Raw genomic sequence first — 16,199 nt, 5'->3', positions numbered from 1 at the left:
CTCTCCTTTTCCTTTAATCTTAAATGTCACTGCCTGAGAATCCTCTTCCCTGACTGCTTCACTCAACCCCTAACCTAGCATGGACTGCGACTCCTATTATACCATCTGATACACTCCTACCTACTCCTCCATTACAATGAACACCATTGAAATTAAGTAATTGCCTAACTCATTTGCTTAAGATTTCTCTTTCTTGCTAGATTAAAAGTCTCATGTTGTCAAGAATTGTATCTGTCTTATTCACCACTATATCCCAATGCTTAGTGCAGACCTTTAAGCTTGGTAGGCTTTATAAAACTGAACTCGGGCACCTCTTAGACCAGGTTCTCTACTGGTCACTGGACTATAGGAATGGATAAGCCTTTCTTAGACCTTGAGGAACACACAGTCCAGCAATTTATCCAGTAAATTCTACAACCTTCTGGCAGTTCCTTTCTCTTTTCCTATTTATTTTGATTCAACTCACTCCATATACTGCTTTGTCTAGCTTTCAGAGAGCAATTGACTTTTTAACAAATAGCAAAGAAAAAGGAAAGATTTAAAACCTCTGTCTTTTTTAGTGTCATCTGTTATTAGTTTTCCCTTTCAAACTAATAAATGGACACTATTTTTCTTCAACCTGTTCTCATGTCCGTTACACTTAAAGAATGTATCTCTCTTTGTCCTTTGAAAATTACAATGCATTCTTTGCTTTGGATTTTTTTATTATTGACATAAAAAACCATTATATTTTCCTTCCTTCTTGATGACTCATATTTTCTGAAAACTCCTTATTATATTCTATCTTTTATGTAGTTTTTTTTGTTAAATATGTATGTGTATTCTTTCTTTTTTCTTATCTGTTCTATGTGTAAAGGCAATATTTTCTGCCTTTTCATATCATTTCCTTAAGAAATATTCATTTGCTAATTGTTTCATTTAATTTTGTTTATGATTATATAATGGGCACATATTTATTGTAAAGTAATAGAAAGAGGAAAGAAGCAGAAAAAGAGAAAGAAAGACAATATAGTTTTATTCTTCAGAGACTGGTTTACATGAGGGAGAGAGACAAGCAAAGACAGGGAGAAAGGGAGGATGGAGTTTTAAAGAAAAGAGAATAGATAGAAAAGTGAGAGAAGAATGAGAGTGAAAATAGAATCTGAAAACAGTACATAGAGTTAAAGTGAAATTGTCACATTCACCTTGGATTTGGACCTACCATAAGTTCATATGTCAATTGACTTACCAGCCAAAATTCTCTATTCCCCTGAGAAAACTGATGATAAAATGAAAGCAACTCTGGTTGTGGCTCAGTGGCAGATTTCTTGCCTGCCATGCCAGAGACCCAGGTTCAATTCCTAGTGCCTGCCCATGTAAAAAATAAAAAAATAAAAAATAAAAGTAACTCAGCATAAAACCATTTCCCTTTGGGCAAAACAATTTAAAAAGATGCCAATCTAAAAAAATGCCTGGTAGATTAAGGATGTCATCCTCATAAAGGAAGATGTGATAAACAACTGTATACAACGATTTTCTAAATTTTCTTTTAATATATCATTTGATACATACAAAAGAATACCTAAATCCACATTACTCTTAAGGAAAAATAATACAATCAGCACTTACAAATTCACCAGGCAACACCAAACTAAAACATTATCAATAACATTTATCAACCTTTGAGTTACTATTCCATTCTCCTGACTCCTCTTGCCCCACTCAAGGTAACCAGTATCCTAAAAATTTTTATGTTTGCCAACTTATTGCATATGTACACACACACACAATTTTATTACTGTATAGTGTTCTTAAATAATAGATGTGAGCTAGTTGTGAACAGATTTTTTTTAAAGAAGAGCAAACATTTGCTTATTGTCTATGAGAAGCACAGCTATTACATAGACTACACACTTTACTTGGGCACACTGTCTTTGAATTGGGGGAGAAATGAAGGCTTTTTTGTTTTTGGAAATGGAAGTGAAGAAATCCATGAAAAAATGGTTTTCATAGAACATCAAAAGGGCAGGCAGGAAGAAGAGGAATGTAGATGTGCTGTGAAAGTGCTTTTCACTAGGAATGGGAAATTAGTTAATTCGCCAACAGAGCAAGTTTGGGATTTAACACTGGATTCTCCTTATTGCCATGCTTACTACTGAATGGTTAATAACAAAAAAAAATCCCAGGAATAAAATGTTTTCTGATATCAGTTTCTGAACTGAAAACCTTCCTGTTTTCTTCTTTTAAGATTTCATTGTTGATAATTTCTTAATAGAAAAAAATGACATGACTTAACTTTCACCTTCAAAGCCAGAGAGAGAGACAGAGAGAGAGAGAGAGAATGATATCTTCCCCGTAGAGGGTATATTTTCAGTCTCCTTCATATTTATGGATCAGACCTAATATGGGAAGATGTAAATTTTCTTCATTTGAGTTATAAATTCAATGTTATTCTAAAATCCCAATAGATTTTGTTTCGATACTGGTTATGAAATGTCTGGAATTGAGCAAAGACCCAAGAATAGCAAAGTACAAGGATAGCAAAGTCATTCTTGAAAAAGAATAAGAAGGGACTTGCTGTACCAGATTTCAAAATGTATCATATATAACAATGATATTAAAACAATGGCATTGGTGCAGGGACAGGAAAATTGACCAAAGGGGCAGAATAGAGAGAGCCTGGAACAGACCCATGAGTATATAGATGTTTGATATATGATTCAGATGGCATCACAAATCACTGAAGAAAGTAAATACTTGAATCAGTTATGCTGGTAGAACTTACTATCCATACAAGAAAAAATGAAATTAGATATCTACTTCACACTGTACCCCTAAATCAACTCTAGAGAGATTAAACTCTTAACTACAGAAGAAAAAACTTTAAAAGTTTTAAAAGAAAGTATAGAATATCCTTATGACTTAGACATAGAGAAGGGCTTCTTAACACACAGAAGACCTAGACATTTTATGCCCACTGGGTTGGCAAAAATTAAGCCTAAAAATAACAGGTGTTGGCAAGGATGTAAATCAGGGGAACTTAGACACCACTGGAAGGAGTATAAGTTGGAATAATTGGAATCACTTTGAGAAACTGTTTGGCACCATCCTGTAAAGTTGAATACCTGCATACCTGCATATGACACAGCAATTCCACTTTAGGAATATTCTAGAACAGAGCTTCTCAAAATTTAGTGTGCATCAGGATCACCTGGAGAGCCACTCAATTTCTGAGCTCTGCCCTGGACATTCTGATTCAGTAGGTCTGATGCAAAGTCAATGAATTTATGGTTCTTAGACGCTCCCACATGATACTGGTCCCCAGTCATAGTTGAAGTTGCACTCATCTGAGTTTTTCACCTGTGTGTTAGAAAACAGGAATAAAATTAGTCAACGCCACATAGATAAAGCCAGGAAAAACTGGGTACAACCCAAATCTCCCTCAGCAGAAGAATGGATAAATACCATTGTGTGGTATACTCACACAATGAAGTAATATACAACATTGAAAATTAATGAACTATATGTATATATAACAATGCAGATAAAACTTAATGTTGAAAAAGTAATATCACAGAAAATTGCATACAGCATGATGCCACTTTTATAAAGCTAACAAATATTATATTGGTTAGGAGCAAAATTACAACTACATTTTATACTCCTGGTAAAAATTAAAATATCAAAGATAAGAATCATTCTTGTAAGCATCCTGGAAGAAAACAAAAACTAAAAGATAAACGAATGGACTACATATACAATACAAATCATACTAGCTTAAACTTCTCTACAACGATAAACACTATGAGAAAATTATTTCAAATTTTATTTGAAAAAATAAATGGACATGACTAATTAAGGAAAGTTTGAACAAAGAAAGAAAAAATATATAATAAAATGGAATTGAACTTCTGGAGTTTAAAATGTAAATTGTAATAATTAAACCAAGGTGGAATTGCTGCAAAAATGGAGAGCTCAGTGGAAGAGATTAGAAAGTCCAGGAACAGAATTATATATATTTCTTACCAATGACATACATCATACATAAAATAGCAAATATATATAATTTATTACATATAATTTTATATAACGTACTACCTGGTAAAGATGGGCTTAGTGGTAAGTGGTTATTCACTATGTGATACTACAACAACTACTAAATTATTATTTTTAATTGTTAGTACCATAAACCAAAAACTTTTCCAAAGAATTAAATTTTTAAATTAAAAACTTTTAAAATAATGTAAAACAGCTAGAAGAAATATAAGTGAAAATTCATCTGACCTTGTGTAAGGAAGGACATTCTCAGGATAAAAGAAAAGATTGCTATATTTTCCTATAAAAATTTTTAAAAGTCTCCATGTCAAAGAAATCATAAAAAGTGATAAAAGACAAGCTACAAATAGACAGAATATTTGTCCCATCTACATTCCAAAGGAAAAACATGTGATGTGATAGTCACTTCACAAAATAATAATCAATAAAAACACAGAAATTGTAATTAAAATAAAGCAAATTAAATCAGCAAGTTAGTTTTCATTTAAATGTTTGAACGTGATTAAACATTTACCTTTTTAAATATTATAAGACCATATTTAAAGTCAGTTAAGGTAAATGGTTGGGCAAAGTTTGGAACCAGAAATCGGGGCAAAGGATCTTTGAGACTCTTCTGATGTAGGGGGTTAGTTAGACATGTTTAAGCAGTTAATGTTATAAATGACTGCATTTTAAAAAAACAAAGATCTTTGAGACTGAAAAGATGAAACTTGAGAAAATAGAGTTGATGTCCTTAAGACTTTGTGCAATATGCACTGAATAGTATATTCACTAAATTCCAGGATGGATGGTTGGGGGAGGGGGAGGGGCAAGGGAAACCCCTCGATATATTAAGATTAGTAAGACCCATTTCACACAATGAGTTATAAAAACCGAAGTCTTTACCTCATGATAGGTTATAAGAGCTTATTAATACAAATGCAAAGTTTATATTTGTATTAGATGCAAATGCAAAACATGATAATAGCAAATACAAATCCAAGAGGTGGTAGATGGGCTTTTGTAAGCTTAGATAAATGTGTGGATTTCAGATGGCATAGTTATTGATCAATTACAAATGAACCCTGGAATGATTAAAAACAACACCTTTTTTATTTTAGAATTTTTCTTTTTATTTTAGAATTATTACAGCTAGTCAAGAAGTAGCACAATACTTTGCAAACATTTTTCTATTATGTTTCTGGCTCTGAAATTGAGGACTCTGGGATTCTGCCTAGAGAAGCTTCATCTCCTTCCACCATGCTGGTGGTCTTTCGTGATAATATTTGGAAGATAATACTTTGGATTCTCATGTTGAGGACAATTCTAAGGGTTTGAAATCTTCCATTCTATAATTAGACAGAAGTCATAAACCAGTGTGAAAGTCAAGTTATAGGAAAATAAAATTGAAAAGTTGAGGATCCCCTCCACTTACCCTCCCCATCTGGTCAATGAAATGGCCACTTCGGACAGTGCGGGCTTCATTGTCAAACCAGAGTGAGCCCTTCATTGGGGTGATGCTGCTTAAAGGGTTATGGGCTCGTGGCTGGCTGCCCACCATTCCTAGTGAGAAGTGTCCTCTGGCTTATGTCTGTCTGGCTGGCTGTGTTGCTCAGAGCACCTGGCCATGTGCTCTCTCTGACCGTCCCTCTCTTCTCCTCAGGACTACTGGCTCTCTCTCCTTTACAAGCGTCTCATCGGCCCCAAAGTCTTGGCCGTGCATGTGGCTGGGCTCCAGCGGAAGCCGCGGCCAGGCCGAGTGATCCGGGACAAACTAAGGATTTATGCTCACTGCACAAACCACCACAAGTAAGTCTTCAGACAGATGTCACAGAAAGACCACTGTCGAGGGGCTTCAGGCTTCTAACCCTTTAGGGATCCCTTCAGGAATCCCTTCAGGACTTAGCTCTGGTCACTAATCTTCCTTAGTTGAAAACTGCTTCCAGGATCACTGTACCTGCCCTCCGCAGGGTTTCAGATGATCTCTGATAAATTAGCCTTTGCTCCGAGTGAAACCCCCTTCTCATATGTACAGGATGTATTCATAAACAGTTTCTAAAATACATGACTTTTTTGTTCATTTATTTATTCATCCAACAAATTTTTAGTTAGCATTTTCTCTCTACCAATAAAACGAGAGGCTTTACAAAGTGAGAGGTACAAAACCTATTCACATGATTCACGAGCAGAACTTGAGGAAATAAGTCTACATTTCTAAGGCTGCGGATGGAGAGCTACACCATTTCAAACCTCACCGTGGACCAATGCCTCTCCTGTTTAAGGGGCAGCTAAGCAGTCCTGGAAAAGAGAACTCTTTCTCTTAAATGCAGAGAAAACATGGGGTGGGGTAGGGTGGGGTGGGGTGGGGGGTGAGGTAAGTAAGTGCCTCTAGCCAGGCCTTCATTCAGCTCAAGACCCATCAGAGGCTGATCAAGGGTAGTGGGGAGTACAAAGAGCTCTGAGTGGTCAGGTTACAGCAGACGCTCCTTTGCCTTCCTTGATGAGAGAGGAGCCAAGCCAATTAATTTATCATGATAAGATTTTTCAAAGAAACACTCTGAGTAGAGGGGGACCGGGGGCCCAGTTGTCTTGTCTGCAGACACAAGTGCCTATTGTGGATGAAGGGAGGCTGGTTTGGGCAAAGGCCAGGAGGCTTTCAACATCCTTTTTGCTCAACAGGAAGCTCACTGGAATACCTGACAGAGAGTGACTGCTTTATGGCCTTAGCCTGGAGTTATCTGATCACCATACAAGGAAACATTGTACTCCTTGTCTCTTCCCTGGCCTGAGGTAACCACCCAAAAGGTGGACCCCAGCCTCCAGAGAAAAAACCAACTCTTGGCACCTTCTGTCCCTGTTGGAAAGCACATAAGTCTGTGGCCTATATACTACGGGTATGAGGACCCAGCAAAATATTGCCTGTAGCCATGGGCTAAGCAGGACTTTGGTGCCTTCACTGACAGCTCGGCGCAAAGCCTCATTCCAAATTTCCCCCTAATCGTCTTTGATGTTCTTGTGGGAAGTTGTCGCTAATATTCTGAGTCTACCATGAACTTAGGGCCAGTATCTCATTCATTTTTGTATTCTCGGTGTCTGATATAGTGCCTGGAATGAAGAAGGCCTCCATAAATATTTAGTGAATGAATGAATGTAGAAATAAGACGTCAAGATGTTATTGTTGACTGACAATGATAGCTCTCTTCCCTTTTGATATCACCACATCAGCCAGGAGGAAGTGGTATGATGAAGTGGTTGAGTTCTTCCATTCACTAGCTTGAGACCTCAGACAAGTTACTGAAGCCATCAGGGTACGACTTCTTTCTCTACATCACCAGCTCTTCTCTACTTTCTATGGGGAGTCACTCTAGAACCTCTGTGAGGAAATAGTGCTGCTGTTCTTCTCAGTACTGCTTCTCCCTCTTCCTAGTGAAAGAAGAAAGAAAAGAAAAAAAGACTTCATTAACCTATTCCACACACTACGGTAATGACAATAATTAGGGAAGAGGGTCTTTTTGTTCTTATTAGATCCCAAAAGAAAGCCCATAGCACATGCACTGAACTGACTGGTTCTTCTCCAGTTCAGCAAGTATTAGGTGCCCCCAGAGAGGTAGGCACAAGGAAGTCACGTGCCCTGTGTGTGCCCCCACAAACTCTACAACCATCATAAAGAAGCACTACTCATGCACTTAGTTTATTTGTGGCCAATACCCATAACAGATATTTTAACTTCATACTATTCAATCTTGAACAATACTCTGAAAATATACGTCTGTGGTTAAAATAAGGATTAGGTGAGAAAGTATGAACTTGCTAGTAGGACAACAAAGAAAATATCTACTAAAACAACAACTGCACTCCAGTGTCTATTGAACATTTGCTATTTGCCAAGCACTGTGACAAATATTTGTATTTATATTATTATGATGAATTGAAAGTTCTACATATGCAAATAGCAATATTAATGATGCAAAAAATTCTACCTTTAGAAAGAGCCCTTAGAGGTCACTCAGCTCAATTTCTTGTTCACTACGGGAAATCCTTCTACATCTCCCTGACAGTCTTGCCCTGTTTCATGGCAGCCTTTTTGCATTGTGGGTCCTCTGTGATCTAGGAGACAGCGGCCTCATAATTGATTTAGGAGAAAAAGCTAGATACTCACACTAATGCCAACAGGTGCCTTTCTGCTTTCTGTTTTAGAGTTAACAAATTAGGAGACTGGCAGAAAAGCAGCTCTCACCCTAGAGCTTCTTGTTTAGAGAACAAACAAGTTTTGACTGGGAAACCTTCCTTTTATAAACTACTGAGACAATGTATGTTTCTGCTGTGGAGCTGAACTCCTTAGCTAAATTCGGAACCAATTGGAACCTGGTGGATATTGAAGCAGAATTTAGCCTTTGGGGTTCAAGTTCATTTACTATTGGCAAAATATGACTTTCTGTTTTTCAGAAACAGTTTTTTTAAGGACTCATTAAAAACAAAAAAAGAAGGTTCCTGATGCTTCTTGGACATCACATGGCTCTTACAAAACAATATTTTGATGAGTTAAGTGTAAATGAATCGCAAACATGTGGATTAAATTTCCCTTAAAATACACAGGGGCTTTGAAATTAAGGGGAAAAAAATGTTTGGCAAAACATGTCCTACTTTTACCGAACCCAAAATCTTTGAATTAGATTTGGAGACAATGGACCAACCCAGTTTTCAAGCACATTGATTTTCACTAGGAATATCCATAGATTCCAAAGAATCACCCTCCCTTACCTTCCCAGTCTCCCAGCTTCACTGGAGACATTTCCAGACCGGGAGTATTTTCTATCTGGAATTCAAGCCGTACCCTCCCATATGACATCCTCCACCTCTTACATCTAGGAAGTTCCAATTCCAGCCTCCCTTCCCTGACTCACTTCCTTCTCCTCCCGTGGCAACACAGATTTGTCATATGAAAAGAAGAGCCAGAAAAGATGCACTTCAGATACAGGTATTCTCTGCATGTGAAAAAGTCTCACTATGAGTGAAGGAGATAACAGACAGGTGTTCTACCTAGACATTTTCTCCCCATAAGGTACGATCACCAAGATAACCAAAGGCCACCTGAACTTGACAACTTCAGAAAGTCAGCAATTGCTTGCAGGTCAAGTCTTCAGATCCCATCTTCTTAGAGAACAGATACTCCTCCAAGATTATTTTTCTGTGGGTAGAGCATATATATTCCTCAGGAATATGGATTCTCAACAAAGTACTTTCAAGTTACTATGGCATTCCCCAGCCAGGAACGTGTCTTCTCAGCCAAGGAGCCTCTGCTTGACTTAGCCACTAAGTTAAGGCAAGGAGAAAGGTGGCTGATGCAGTCTTCAAGTCAATTACTACCTGAAGAGGCTCCCTGAGTTCTGTGAGAGCTTCTGACTGTTGAACCCCTGGTTGGCTTTCGGTACTGATTTGTCTCCTGTGTAAAGGAGAATCAGACCATTGCCAAGCAGCTTGAAAAGACAGCTTTCCCTGCAGCAATGCTGTGACTTCAGGTCTCCCTCCCACTCGCTAGTTCCCCACATCCCACCCTTCTCCTCCTCAGTCTCCGAGGGCTCATTCTGCCCCAGCTCTGCGGAGGAGAAACTCATAAATGCAAGCACATGGCTTTCTCCTCCTCCACTGCTGAACTTTAAGACAACTCTTTGATGGTAGTTAGCAAAAGGGTTTACTGCAGTCTGGCAAAATGGTTGTCCATCCGTAGCTACTCTTATTCATATTCTGAAGCTTGAAATACCTGTTGTTAATGGAGTCTACCTCAAGTTTGTACATAGTTAGCAGAGCTTAAAGCCCACCAATGGAATATAGTCCATGTTCTATAGTTGAGACAGGCTACAGGCATTTCTTCAGCGCTCTTATGACATAAGTCTGCTCAAATAAATTGGTATTCTCTTCTGACCTAAGTCATTTGGCTGGAAAAGCTAGCTCACATGCTGTAGGGGGTTAAGAATAGGGACTGGAAGAAGTAGAACCAGATACGAGAGTCATTTAATCACTAAATGCAGGCATCCAAAAAGACTCAATAATGTGCCCTCCTTCAAATGCAAGAAAAATCATTTGATGCACAGCCAGCAGGATATATTTTGGGAGTTCATCTCATAACCATAATGGATTGCTCCAGGCAAGTGGTTCCCAAAAACCAAACACATCTATCAAATATCCTGAAAAGGTGTTTTTTAAATACATATTGCCAGGGCCCCATCTCAAAATTATTAAATCTATTGTGTCTCCAGGAATGAGCCCTGGAAACTGTACTAAAAAAAAAAACAAAAAAAAAAACACCAAGTTATTAGACTGACTTGCCTTTGGTCACTCAGGTGTTAATTAGCACCTTTGAAAGCAGAGATGAGTGACCCAGAAGCTAAAGGGTGCTATTTCTGCTGAAAAATGATGTTTCCCCCTCGGCAAAGTTGACTTAGAATTTCTCTGAACTCCTCCTTTGAAGGCGGGGTCTGTTTCCTCTCATTAACCCATCCAGATGGGGCCCTAAGGGACCCCTTAGAAACAAAGTCTTATTTTTTCTTAGAGAGAGAAGGAAATCATTATAGTTTTGTTGATACATGCTGAAAGGCTCTTACATATAGGCATATAGTTCTTCCAGTGTTCTGAACATTTTGTGCTAGTTTAAAAACATTCCAAAATAGTGAATGATTTTATAATCATGAGTAGGTAAAACATAAAAAGCAGAAATAAAAAAGCTCAATAAATTTCATGATATCAAAATTTTTAACTTTTATACATGAGTGAACAGTGTGAACAAATTGAAATGGTCAAAGAAAACTGGCCAAAAATTTGCAATATATTTGCAAAGGATTGCTACCTTCAATAGTTTTACAAATCAAAAGAAAAATGGGCAAAGGACATGAACAGGCAGTTCACAAAAGAGAAAATGAAAATGACAAACAGGCAAATGAAAAAATGCTGAACCTCAATACGAATTTTAAAAATACAAATTAATACATTGAAATCCCATTTCCATCTGTCAAGTCGACATTGAAAGCTTAATACCCAGTGTTCTTAAGGATATAAGGAAATGGGCATATACATAGCTTCTGGGAGAAAACTGTACAAGTTTTTTGGGAGAGTTAATATTAGTATTCATCAAAAAGTGTATATCATGTTAAAATAATTTTCATATTATGTATATTCTACCTCAATTTTTAAAATAAAATTAATTATTTAATATCAGTCAGGATAGGTGAGGTGGTGACAAGGAAGGGTCCCAAAGTCTCCATGGCTTTCAAATAAGAAAATTTATTTCTCATTCACACTACTTATGCATCATGTCTTGACTATAGCTCTGTTTGCACTGTCTTCATTCCAGGATCCAGAGCAGCCTCTATCCGTCTCCAGGCAGAGGGAAAAAGAGAGGGCAAAACATGGGCTAACTCTTAAAGTTTCAGCCCAGGGGGGTTAACATGTCCACCCACTTTCATTAGCCAAAACAATCATGTGCAACAGAGCAGGGATACAAAATCTTCCCACAAGTAGGGGCACCGCTAGGAATAAACCACAAAATTTGGCTAGAAATAATACAATATGCATTCTCTTTGACCTAATGATTCCAACTTCTAGGACTTCATTCAGCAGAATTAATCCTGATGTGCCAAAAGTTTATGTACATTGAAGTTCTCAACCACATAATATATAACTGAAAACAGCATAAGTCTCCAAAATTAGGGGATTAGTTAAATAAATTATGGTACATTTCTGAGTGGAGAATTTAGCATTCTTCTACAAGTAGTTAGAAGAATACTTAGTCACATGAGAACATGTTTAAGTTGTCATTAAGTAAAAACAAGCTGTGCCAACAAGGTGTTCCCAACTATGTAAAGATAAGTAATATATATGTATATGTCAAAGTTCCTAATAAATATTTGCCAACTTAATAAACTAAAAACTACTGAAAAAGAAGGGTGTTAACTAAAGTGTTAATAGTGTCTATCTCAGGTTTCTAGAGTTACGGAGAATTTTCCTTTTCTTTGTTTTTCTCCATATTTTTCCTTTTCTTTGTGATCAGAATGATTTACTTCCATATTCAGAAAAATATATCATTATGTTTTCTAAAATCATTACAATAAATTTAAACAAAAACAAAAGATACTTTATAGGAAGTGGGTATCTTCTTTGCAGGGAACCACAATAGCAAGACTTTCTTGTCTTTGAAGGTCTGTGGTGGCCAAGAACCATAAAATAAGTGCCCTTTTCTGGCATAGTCCTGCTTCATGCAATCTGTCTGTAAATTATTAAGGAGCATCTAACTGACCAATTTGCTTCCATCTTTTCCATTTCGCTCTCTCTGGATTTCAGCCACAACTATGTTCGTGGATCCATTACCCTTTTTATCATCAACCTGCACCGATCAAGAAAGAAAATCAAACTGGCTGGAACTCTCAGGGACAAGCTGGTGCACCAGTATCTGCTGCAGCCCTATGGACAGGAGGGTCTGAAGTCCAAGTAAGTGTTGACCTGTAAATAGCTGCAGGAGTAAGTGCAGCCAGAGTTGAGACAGAGGGAGCTGGAGTCAATACTAATTCACTCAAGAGCTCAGTGGGATGAATTAGAATAATCAATGGTCTGCAGTCAGAAGACTGACACCCTTTGGGACCTTTGTCAAATCCTCAGATATAAATGATTCCTCAATGTAAAGTAAAATGGTGGACAAAATGTTTTTCTTAACAGAGACACACTTGGTATTTGGGCAAGACAGTTCTTTATTATGTAGGATTATTTGGCACATTTCAAGCTATTTAGCATCTTTGGCCCCTGTCTACTAAATGCCAATAGCAGCCCCTCAACAACTTGACAACCCAAAACACTCAAGTTGAGAACCAAGTTCCCTCCAGTAATGACACTCAGTAATGCTATGACTCTCTGTTTGTGTTCATCTACAATCCTAGTGGGGTTTAGAGGAAGGAGCACTGGACTAAGACTCGAAAATTCAGAGATCAGGTCAATTCTTCCCCTAACTATGTAACTTTGAACACATTACCTCTCTGGGTCTGTTTCCTCATCTGAACATTAAAACAGAAGGTATATCCTGAGGACTCTTGGTCCCTTCAAACTCCATAAATATATGATTCTGTGATACTTTCCACCTCCCTCAGTCTCTGCTGGAGACTATTGACATGCTTTCTACCAACAGAAAGCAGCTCTAGGCCACAAGGAGAATGCTCTGGTTAAGGGCAATGCCAGCCCCATTCCCCAAACAAAGCCTCTCAGGAAGGGTATGGGTTGCCATACAGACTGGGGCGTTCCCATTTCATTTTTCATGTTTACCAAATTTAACAAAGCTGTAAACTTGGAGCAGGTGGCTTGCACTCTCACAGCTGCCAACAAAAATCTGTGCTATAATTGTTTGCTGTTTCACTGCAACTTTGGTGGCTTGCATTTGGCTTCCAACTGTATGTGCAATTGAAATAAAATACAATCTGGGAAGTCACTTGTGGAGTTTCTTTAGCCCACCCTAGATCTGTATTTTCAGTCTTGGTTTAAATACTGGCTCTTTTTTCTGCCTACATGTGCATTGCTTCTGCTTTTCTTTCTTCCCAGTCCTACCTGTATAAGGGCTTGCTCCACTTCCCGGTAGTTCATGACTGGTGTGCTGAATTCCTGGTGTGCTCCTAAGCAGTAGACCTGGTTCTGGTCCCAGCTTCACCACTTACTGATTGTTTGACTTGGGCACATGCTTAACTTCCCTTGGCCTCAGTTTCCTCATCTGCAGAATTCAAATGTTGCTATCTGATTGATCAGGTCCCTTCCAGCTCTAAAATTTTCGATCTAGATTTATTTTCTGATGATCATGAGTGGGTTTCAGTTTCCTGCTCCTGCTACCATTCAGAAATGATCTGCTAATCTATATCTGGTATTGGGGCTAACTCTTCAGAATGTATTGTGACAGGTTAGGGTCCTCTGGAACAGAAGAGCTTATGGCTGAATCACTTGACCTGCCCAGTGTCAAGAAGATGATGTCCCCCTGTGGAAGGAACTGGCCGAATACTTTGGTCTAACAGGCCTAGGTGTCAATCCCTGCTCTGCCACTTCCTGGCTGTGTGTCCTTGGGCAAGTTACATAATTTCTATGAGGCTCAGTTTGCTCATCTGTAAAAGCTCTCCTCTGGAGAAGAGGGAAGGAATTGACCCATGTACATTTCCTGCCACATAGTAGATGTTCCTAGTTGTTCATTGCCTTCCTTTTCCTCAACTCAGAACCCTATTAAGGAAGAGGAGGGAAACAACTGCTCTCCTAAGCATGCTCTTCAAAAGTGGAGTCTTCTCAGATTTTTGAGATAGTATGTTGACAAGACATTTGTGAAAATTATGATTAAAAGACATGATAAGAACAACATAAAAGCAAAACCCTGAAACATGAGGAGATGGTAGTTAAAGAGTGCATCATTTTTATGAACTCATTTACCCAGCAACCAAAGGCCTTCAAGCCTATTTATCTCATCTCTGTGTCCCTGCCTCCAGGATTGCTCCTCTATTATTTGAACCCAGCCATACTTGGCCATGTCCTTATGAGTGACTGAAGTCACTCTCACAAGTTATTGATATGCTATAGGTTTCCATATGCTGTCTTATACCTTACCTTGTCACCATATTGGTGAGGAGATGTATTAAAGCTTTGTTGAGAATGTAGGAAAGGGACAGGGACAGAGAAAATTTCATTCTGCCGGGGGCCTAAAGAGGGATTTGGTAACACCTACTGAGATCAAGTCAGGGATAATATCATGCAATTGGAAGCACAGTGGAGCTGGAGTCAGAAGACCTGACTTATTTGTGTGAGATAATAAACCTTGATTTCCTTATCTGTCAAATGGGATTTTATAAGAATCAAGTGAAAGAAAGCCTTCTATAAATTTAAATTCCTTATACTCAGGCATACACCTACATATATAACTATAAATACAGATACACACATGTGATTTTACATATGTTTTATTACAGAGAGTTTTGTACTAGAAGTCAAGAGAACTGATTTTAGCCCTAATCCTGCCACTAATTCACTATGTATCTTTGGTCTCTTCACTCACTTCTCTGAATCTGTTCCTCTCCTGTAAACTACTGCTAACTTTACACCTCTCCTCTTCTGTATTTCAATGACTCTGGCCCTGTGCTGTGCCATCTTGGACTATAAACTTCCAGGGAGGGACCCTGTCAGGTACATGTGTGGTGCAGCATCCAGTGCTCTGTTCAGTAATTACTAAACAAAAGCAAGAGGTTCTGGATGGGGTCTCACAGGAAGGGTGTTGTTTGGGTGCAGCAGACTATACAGAAAAGAATGAAAGGAAATGTTAGGAAGTGATTTCAGACTTTGGTGTCTCTTTCTCTCTTTTATAAGCCTCTGGGGCCAGACTCTATTCTCAGTCTGCTAATTCTTTGCTTCAGCCTGAAGCTCAGATTAGGCACAGGAAGCTCTGGGGGCAGGGGAAACTGTAATCGCTACTATCTGCAGGAACCATGAAAAGATATAGAGCAAGTAAGGTATTTTAACCTGTGGCCTCAAAAGTAGGGTGATCCCAGCAAACCTTTTGATTGGTTAGAAGTGTGGTAATTCTCATGCTCTTAGAATTGCCATCAGGGCTCAGAAGATGTGAAATCTCTGAAAGGGTATCTCCATACTCAGACACCATGTGAACTCAGGGCTAAGGTAGGTCAGGTATCGCACTAGAAACCTACTGGGAGGCCACTAATCAGGCATGATCTAGGCATCCAAGTTCACAAAGAAGGTTCCTGTTTTCCATTACAGTGAATGAACCACCCAGAAGATCCACTAGTCAAGTCTCAACTCCTTATATAAGAGATTATTCTCCTTCTAGGAAGCAGATGAAAGGTGGTTAGGATAAGAAAAGGCAAACTTTTAGAAAACTGCAATATATCCAAGAGAAGAACATTCTGGGTCTGGAATATATATTAAGAAATGATTGAAGGAAATGAGGAGATTTCATCCAGGGAAAAAAAGTAAGGTCAGTCATGAGGACCTTCTTCAAATATTCAAAGGACTGCTAAGCAAAAGAAAAGAGATCTGACCTAGAATACTCCAAAATAGAACAGAATTTAAAAGAGAGAGATTTCACCTCAACTTGTTCTCATTTCCAAAGGCTTGTCTGGTCTGACTGAAGTCAGGCTTTCTCAAAAAGTTGTGAGTGTGAATGGCCA

General features: G+C 38.3%; 1 protein-coding gene across 1 annotated transcript in view; it reads left to right on the top strand.

The window, feature by feature from the left end:
• HPSE2 (heparanase 2 (inactive)) overlaps nt 1-16,199 on the top strand; it is a 771,963-nt gene that overhangs the window by 734,422 nt on the left and 21,342 nt on the right. The window contains exons 10-11 of the mRNA XM_077125704.1: nt 5,678-5,823; nt 12,349-12,495. Of these exons, the coding sequence (XP_076981819.1) occupies nt 5,678-5,823; nt 12,349-12,495 (293 nt within the window). The remainder of the gene's footprint in view (nt 1-5,677; nt 5,824-12,348; nt 12,496-16,199) is intronic.

Source organism: Tamandua tetradactyla, chromosome 13 (assembly GCF_023851605.1).
Source record: "Tamandua tetradactyla isolate mTamTet1 chromosome 13, mTamTet1.pri, whole genome shotgun sequence".
Classification (NCBI taxonomy): domain Eukaryota; kingdom Metazoa; phylum Chordata; class Mammalia; order Pilosa; family Myrmecophagidae; genus Tamandua; species Tamandua tetradactyla.
This window is presented reverse-complemented; position numbering and strand designations above follow the sequence as displayed.